This window comes from Drosophila arizonae, chromosome 4, assembly GCF_054131065.1.
Source record: "Drosophila arizonae isolate 15081-1271.41 chromosome 4, UAZ_ARI_1.0, whole genome shotgun sequence".
Lineage (NCBI taxonomy): Eukaryota > Metazoa > Arthropoda > Insecta > Diptera > Drosophilidae > Drosophila > Drosophila arizonae.
The window spans coordinates 7957291-7965824 of record NC_142924.1 but is presented as its reverse complement, the minus strand read 5'-3'; the positions used below and the strand labels follow the sequence as shown (position 1 = coordinate 7965824).

The window sequence follows — 8534 nt, the reverse complement described above, 5'->3', positions numbered from 1 at the left end:
ATTGTATAACCAAATAGGTTTTGGCAGTGGAATCTAATTAATGGAAATGGTTTTGGGTTGAGATTTACTTGGAACGGAAGCAGAGAGTGTAATGCTTAATTGCTGTAAATGACGAATGCAATAGTTATCTACTTGAACGAATCATCGCCTAAGCTGCACATTCATTATTTAAGAGTTTGCCGTAACTATTCAAGTGGAATAATATTGTATTTATATTAGCAATATAGATATGTGCTTTTGACGTTAAAGCAGTGTTTAACAGGAGTGCAATAAGCAGCACAGGCAGATGAAACATAACTGCTTGTCAACTGCTTGCTTTTGAATTCATGGAAGATCTGCTTGCTTTTACACTAATGGAAGCAGTTGTTGCTACTGACATACATCAACTCAAAAGTAAGTCTCAACATGGCGCGATTTTTAAACTTCATAAGTGACTCGCTATAAATATAGTTTACAGTTTAAAAGTGTGTAGCTGTTCTATATGTATAGTATGTGTGTACAATACATATGTATATATTGCAATTGTTTTACAGTATTTAGTGTGAATACTTCAAATGCATGCTAGCTAAATCCAAACCCCAAAGATTTCTATTTCACTGCTTGCTTTTCAAACAGCTTTACAGACTGTTAAATAACATTCCGCTTTCACTGCTGCTGAGATTGCATTTCCTAATGCTATTCCAAGCAATTACTTTATTGGCCAGGTTATCCATACCGCAGATGAGGCATTTGCGGAAATATCTACCGGTCCCTGCCCACCCAAGGCAACAGTTAGACAATGCAACAATGCCGACTGAAAATTGCCATAGCAACTGAGAAAATTCCGCAGTTGTTGTTTATTTTGGAAACGACGCAGCCAAACACAACAAATGTGAAGCAAAGCAAACAAATGGAGAAATCATGTTTCAAAGTGCCTAAGTTAGCTAGATAACTAAAGAAAATAAAACACAACGCTTTGTAAAATGTGTCAGTTAACAATATTTTTATACACTTACATTTAGTCAGAAACACCGTAGACAAAAAAATATATAATTTTTAAATTAGATATATATATATATTGTATATAAACGAAAAAGTGTGAAGAGCCGCAACCACAATGCCAAATGCCATACCAAAGCGTGTGCCCATGGGCGGCAAAGGCAACGGCATGGATCTGCTCAGCAATGTGGTCACACGCACCGAGGTCACCGAGATGCAGCTCAAATGGCAGGACAGGCCATGTCCTGCCCCACCCTGCCATCAGAGCTTCTGGTGGGCCAGCCAACCAAAGCCAATCAAAATCAAAGGTTGTCCCAAGTAAGTTTTTGCACAGATTTATGGGCGGGCTCGGAGTGTACGTAAATCGGACATGCTTTCATAATGGCCACTGGGGTCAATGAATCCAGTTGTCGGCCTGGCCGGCTTACCAACCAAAGAAAATAGTAAATAGAAAACAGAAAACAGAACAGAGAAAACAGAAAACGAAAGTTCTAACCAAGCTATAAATTGCGTAAATGAATTATTAAACACTAGTTGGCATGTTCGACGACTAGCCGAGCCCACTTGTCGGTGGTTAGGCTCCACTGGGCACGCAAGGAATCTATATAGACCAGAGGCTAGTGTGACTTCAAACTGAAATTGACGCACTTTACAGTTATGAATGTCGTTAAATGCAAAAATAGACAAGCTAGCATTGCGATACAATACAAACTGTAGACAATGGGTCACGTAAAGGACATCCAAATGATGTGCAATAAGAATGTAAGAATCCTTGAAAATGTCCGAGGTAATAGAATAGATTAAACTATAAACCTATATTCAAACAAGTAAGAAAGCTCTAGTCGAGACTGCTCGACTACGAGATCCCCTGAACCCTTGGAGCAATAGATATTTCAATAATTTTTCGCGTCTTTCAGCTTACACAAGAAACACGCACACACACACACAGACACGTACGCACACACAGGCATACATACACACACACGCATACAGACACACATACACACACACACACACACACACACACGCATACATACACAAACGCATACACACACACATACACATACACACACACATACACAAACACATACACACACATACACAAACACATACACACACAAGCACCCACACATAAACACGCATGGGCTGCAGTGTGCGCTTACTATGAGAACTTAATTGTTTAATAACTTTTTTTATGGACGTACGATCTTCATGAAACTTTCAGATTATGATTATAACATGGATATGCATGTAATTGCCAAAGCACAAGTCTCTAGTATTTGAAATACGCTTTGTACAAAAGTGAGGGTGAGGGGGTGAATTTAAGGGTGGGGGGTAAATTTTAACAAAAACCGAAATTGTATAAATTGCATATAAGCATACATTAAAAATTTGGAGACTCTAGCAATAAAGGTGTAGAAGATATAATTTTATAACTGGTTTTCGATAAGGTTTTTTATCGATAAAAAAAGATCGGGATGAGTTATCGAATTTTAATGATAAACTTGATATGCGCGCTGTAATTACGGACATTTAAAAAAAAATTTGAAGTCTCTAGCTCTTATATCTTCTGAAATCGACGCGTTCATACATACGGACAGACGGACAGACGGACAGACGGACAGACGGACAGACAGACGGACAGGGCCAAATCAACTCAGCTCGTCACCCTGATCAAGAATATATATACTTTGTGGGGTCTGCCACGCCTCCTTCTCCCTGTTACATACATTTCAACAAAACCATTATACCCTGATTTCCCATTGAAAATGGGTTCAGGGTATAAAAATTTTGCCTTCGCTTTTAGGGAATTCGGAATTTTTCCATAACTCTTGCTTAGACGAATAGATGGTGGTATTTTCTTCGTGTTTTTTTAACACATGTTTTCAAGTAATTAAATGTAGATTCAATCTTATCATCAAATCTTCAAATTGAATTTAATGTAGGAGGTGTAGGAGTTGTTGAAGTAGCTACTAGTTACCCACCAATCCGCTGGCCTTTGTATGTAGATTGCATCGCGACATCAACTTTAACCTTTGTGGCAGCCACGCCCTACGCCCCACGCCACACTCCGCTCCCTTATTAGGCGACACATCGATAGTTCCAAAGAAAAGGACATGACTGGGCGACGACTTCATTAATTCTGCTTATCAACGTCGCACGTCAACTAGTTAAGCTGAAGCTTGCAATTGACCTTGGCACAGGACAAGGCGATTCCGAGCAGGCGATAGCTACGCCTACTCCAATTCAATGTCAGCGAAATGCGTGAAGTCATCTTAGCTGCAGCCTGAGGTGTGAGATCGAGAGGTGCCAGAGTTTCAGGAAATGTGGCACTTGATAGAAACACCTTGTGGTGTTTGCCTCCGGCTCTGGCAATTTTCAAGGACATGCCACATAACGAGCGGCCAGGAAGCGCTTTTAATTGGAAACACGACCCAGCGGCGCGAAACTTTTGCCAACTATTCGAATACATAATGCGGCATGCAAAAGGTTTCGCCCGAAACCCGAATTTGGCGGCATTTCAATTGTGCGGCAACAGTCGACAAAGGCAGTTAATTGTTGGCATATGCGAGAAACACCTCGCCCCACCTCCCCCCCTCTCGATGGGTGGTTGGCACCCCTGCAGCTGTTTGTGCTGTATTTGTGTGGCGATTGACCATGCGATGGCCGAGCTGGCGACCGAGGGCCGATTGCTGCGGTCATTTGGCGTTCGCCACTCGAACAGTGCGGTCTGACGCGTGCTCCTTGCCTTGCTTTGTCCACAGCCACAGCCAAAGGACAAAGGGGCAGCAAAACATTAAAAAAAAAGTAATATTGATTAAGTTCTCGGTGTGTGTTTCGTGGCTATTTATACGCAGGCAATGTGTCGCAAGTGATTTGATTGAGCAAGCCAGAGAGTAACATGCCAGAGGGTAACAGCAGCAGCAATGAGCAGCACATAAATCCAGAACACTTCCCAGACAATAGACCGGAGCAGCGAGCACAGAACTTCTCGTTTGCCACCAGCTATCCTTATGCACCAGGACGCAGCACCAGCAACCATAACACTAACAACAACCACAACCACAACAACAACAACAACAAGAGCAACCATCAGCAATCAGCGTACAACGTGCAACGCTATCAGAGTCCGTACAACTTTCAGCACGTGGTCACCAACGCCTTCTCCGTGCTGCACAATTCCGTGGATCTAGACGAGCAGAGCACGGCACAGCACTCGAAGCCCAATCAGGCCATTGTGCGTCCCATAATTCGAGAACAGTCAGAGCATGTTGATGAGCCCATTGTAGCAGCGGGCAGCATTTCATCGAATCCGCCGCTGACCACGCGCTCGTTCTTCTCGCGCAGCACACAGGAGGTGCGCAGCTTTGCCGATGAGCTGAGCCAGAAGCTGCGCTTCCTGGCGCCGGACGAGAACTACGGACGCGGCGGCGGCGGCGGTAGCAGCGGTCATAGCAGTGCCACCGCCGCCACCGGCGCCTGGCTATCCGGACGGCAAATGGAGCGGCCACGTTTCGAGACGACCGTGCCCACGGGCATCTTTCTGCCGCCGCCGCATGAGCTGCAAATGCTGCCCCCATCCATGTTGCGGCGGCATGTCTATGCCTACTCCTCCTATCCCATGATCCTGCACAACTACTATAATGCCAGCAACCAAAGCAACAACAACAACAACAACAATAGCATTCAGAACTCGAATCAGAACAAGGACACTAATCGCCAGATACCGCAGAATGATAAGGAAAATAACAAAGTCTCCACCAGGCAGAACGGTGTGCGTGCCACAGCGGCTGTGGCGGCTGCCACTGCTGCTGCGGTGGCCTCCAAAGGCGATAGCTCCTCGCTGGCCGGGGGCCTGCACATAACCAAGGCGCAGTTCCAGCAACAGCTGCAGCAGCGACGCAATTTTAATAGCGACAAGAGGTAATAAAAGACTGGGCGCCCCATTTCACCAGCAAAGCAAACAGTTATGAGTAGCCGACTTGGAGATACCCTGTAGCCATAGCGTAGCTGCTGTTTTCAGCAAGCTAAATGCTGCTAAGGAACTATTTGATTTGCTTGTAATCGTAAGGAATATGACAGAGGGATAATCAAAAACTTTCAGGAGCATTAGCCTAATTTAGTGTATAATATCTATGATATGACGGATAGACAGAGAAACGTGCGAGAGACACAGTTAGACATATTTCGACCCAGTGAACTCGCTCTGCTAATCAAGCATATAAATCTTATTATATATGTATATTCAACCAGGCCTCCTGCTGCTTATTTACCCAAAAACATCATACCCTATTCACACATTTTCAATGCGTATAATAGCTGGGCTAGCAATCCTCCTTCCCACAGAGAGGAGAAAGCAAAAATGAGCTAACTGCTCCACAAAATATTTCCATAAATTCAAATGAGATGGTGGGGTGGGAGATGGTCACTCGCTTATTTTGGGGGCTGGCCAGTGGTGGTTCAGTGGTCAAGTCGTTAGTCAAACCACCTGCTTATCGATTGCTGCGTCAACAATTGAATTGAAAACGTTTTTTGTTTATATTCAATTCCCTGGAACTTTTAAAAGTCCAATGCTGATTAATTTATTTGGCGCATTCGTTAGTCAATTGGATTTTCCGCGCAAGGACATCGCACGGACATCGGCATCGACATCGTAATGTGGCATGCAACACGCCTATTTCCCTGCAGCGTATACTCTGCCTCTCTCTGTCCCTCTCTTAAATAATTTAAATCAAGATTTTATTGGCAACAACCAAAGCAGAAGAAAAACAAAAAAGAACTGGACGGAAATTTAGCTTAAATGCCATATAATAAAAGCTTGAAAAAAAAAAACACCGAATATAGGATGTAAGGCAGCAGGACATTGCATAGAGAACGTACGTGTGATACGTATATATAAAAGAGAATAAAAATAGCATATATATCGGTATGAGCTCTAGGGGCTATATATGTACATACATATATACAAAATATTATTTGTCTGCCAAAGTGTTGCCTACTTTTGCTGTGTGTTGTATATATGTACATATATGTATGTAGGTATATGTATGTATGAATCGACATTTTCTGTGTAAATGAACTCAATTTGATATTCGGTAATCTGGTCCTAGATATATTAGATACTTATTATATATATGCATATTAGCTTTGTTCACATATCTAACATTGATATTCATTAGTGCATATAGCTTCCGATAATCTATCTAATCTATCATGCTCATATCATAATGTCTAATATAATAATAATACATGTTTCCGGTGAACGGGATTATGTACTAAAATACTTCGGTATACATTATAATTATTCTCAGCTGCTATAATATTCCAAATCTTATAGTCTGATTCATTATTGCTAACTAAACTTTCCAATATTAGAATTTAAGTAAAGTTTCAACCCAATCCCAATACGGACTTAGCCTGATATGACTTATAGATCTGTCTACTAGATATTTCTATCTGCCTACCTAACTAACACTCTAGCTTTAGTTCAAACTTGAGGCAACTCACCTGACCCTTCAGCTCACACTTCAGCTGTACGGCTAAGCTTATTTTGACCATATACATATACACACTGCTATGGTCCTTTACGCCTATTGAAGTCGTCTCTGTGGTTGATTACTTTGTACTTCAGGACCCAGACCCCGTAGAGTAGACATTTAGCATTTGGTTGTGTGCTGCTTGGCTGAGAACTTCAATGTGACTTCCTGTTAGTGGGCCACTTCTCTGCGCCAACAAACTCTAAAAATTTGCATAGGTCACGAGTTCAGGTTCCAGGCTCGCTAAGGAGTGCAATGTCTGACAAAGTTATATATGTGTTTAGCAATACCACTAGCCCACACAAATACATATACAATACATACAAGTACGTGGCATCTAAATAAGCAAGTCATAAATAACTGGCCAGTCCAGGGGCAAATGTTGAGAGTCCTCTTTAAGCATTTCTAGCAAGCTGGCTTTAAGACCTTCTATAAAGCTAGCTAGCTAGCTAGCTAGGACTAAGTCGCTCTGCCCATTGACCCAAAAGTGTAGTGAACTTAACGGAAATTGATTCGAATCGGAGATGACTTGACAAGCCAACGCCCCCATTTGAGCTGTAGGGGGGCGTAGCAAGGCGAGACGTGATGCACTACACAAATTTGATATTTATCGCGCGAAGAGTGCAACAGATTTTGGGTCTAAATAAGCCTGAATATACTTTAGAGCGTAGCCCCCGTCGTAGTTTGTTGAACTGGGTCGAGGTTTACTAATTGCCAGCTGTAACTCTGTTGTAACTCTTTCCAGGCCCGTCGTGCCGCCGCCAGAGCCATATATGAATATGATGTACGACCGTCGCGTCATAAAGGGAAGCAACTTTGGTACTCCGTCAATGCTGGTGAGTGTTAATTGTGACAGCAGCAACCCTGACCCATGAGTAATTGGCTTTCATTCGTATGTAGGCGGAGGTGGATCCATTTGACAAGGCTGCTGAACTACGGCGCCGTAATATGCTGCGCAAACGTTCGATGCAGTGCCGCAATCAGCGCAATGTCTTAGGTACACCACCACCAGTACAAGGACGAAAGCACGAGAACATACAAACGGAGAAATATTTGGAAAAGCTGCTCCAACGTCCACCAGAATACTCAGTAGACACACAGACCGATCTGTTTCTGGAGAAGCCGCCTACCCCACCCTACGTGCCCGCCAAGGTCGGCGTCGATGTGGGCACTGAGATTGGCGAAGGCGAACTGTTTCACTTTGATGCAGAGGCTCAGCCGATCATTGATGTCCTGGTCGATTCCTGTATTGAGCAGAGCATGCTTGAGGTGGCTCACGAAATGGAACTGGCCTCACTGCGTCGCAAACAGGAAGAGTAAATACATTGAAATTAGTTATTGAGTGGCCTCTGTAAATTAATGTAATTCGCTTACAGATTCCTAGCTCAACGCGAGGCAGAGCTGGCCGAGTTGCGTCGTCTCGAAGCCGAAGAGCTGCGCTTGCAGGCTGAGAAGGAACGTCGTTTACGCCAAGATGCCATTGCCAAGGAGCTGGATGAGGAGATGCAGAAGAGTGTGACTGCGGCTAAGCTGTTGCAAGGACATATTGCCAGTCTGGTGCCCGAGGTGCTGGAGAACATTGAGCCGGCTAGTGATGCTGTTAAGAAGGAACAACTAATGAAGGAGGTCTGCCCCTGGCTATCTGCAGAAGTGGCCCAAGAAGTTGGCCACATTGTCGACTCTCGCGAAATACTTACAGCCATTATATTGGAGATTATCAAACAACGTGCAGCTGCCTATATTGGGTACAAGGAAGAAGAGCCCGAGGCATCGGCCTCGGATGTCGGCATTTGCGAAGAGGAAGGATGCACAATCGACGATATGGAGACATGTCCATGCGAACCGGAAACCGAATATTCCGAATGTCCAGAGTCTCAGCCAGAGCCACCCCATCTGTGAGAATTGGGACATTATTAAGAATAAAATAAGATATGACTTAGTTCAGTTAAGTTTCGAGTTCGAGGCCTGCCTGACGACGGTTAAGTGCGCATACTAACAAATCCATATAACAACTGCATT

At 43.7% G+C, this 8534-nt stretch overlaps 1 protein-coding gene across 2 annotated transcripts; it reads left to right on the top strand.

The window, feature by feature from the left end:
- The first annotated feature begins 931 nt into the window (after positions 1-931).
- Rsph3 (Radial spoke head protein 3) lies at positions 932-8464 on the top strand. Of its 2 annotated transcripts, none has more exons than XM_089468378.1 (4): positions 932-1296; positions 7261-7351; positions 7416-7831; positions 7892-8464. In XM_089468378.1, the coding sequence occupies exons 1-4, from the start codon at positions 1097-1099 to the stop codon at positions 8412-8414; spliced, it is 1230 nt and encodes a 409-aa protein (XP_089324504.1). In that variant the 5' UTR covers positions 932-1096; the 3' UTR covers positions 8415-8464. The 2 variants fall into 2 exon arrangements, with proteins under 2 accessions (XP_089324504.1, XP_017863622.1); XM_018008133.2 differs by lacking the exon at positions 932-1296 and adding an exon at positions 3667-4902.
- Positions 8465-8534: the final 70 nt, after the last annotated feature.

Coding starts and splice junctions, on each gene's coding strand:
- Rsph3 (XM_018008133.2), top strand. CDS start 3,881: ATGCCAGAGGGTAACAGCAGCAGCAATGAGCAGCACATAAATCCAGAA. Junction 7,352..7,415: donor TTGGTACTCCGTCAATGCTG/GTGAGTGTTAAT, acceptor ATTCGTATGTAG/GCGGAGGTGGATCCATTTGA. Junction 7,832..7,891: donor CTGCGTCGCAAACAGGAAGA/GTAAATACATTG, acceptor ATTCGCTTACAG/ATTCCTAGCTCAACGCGAGG.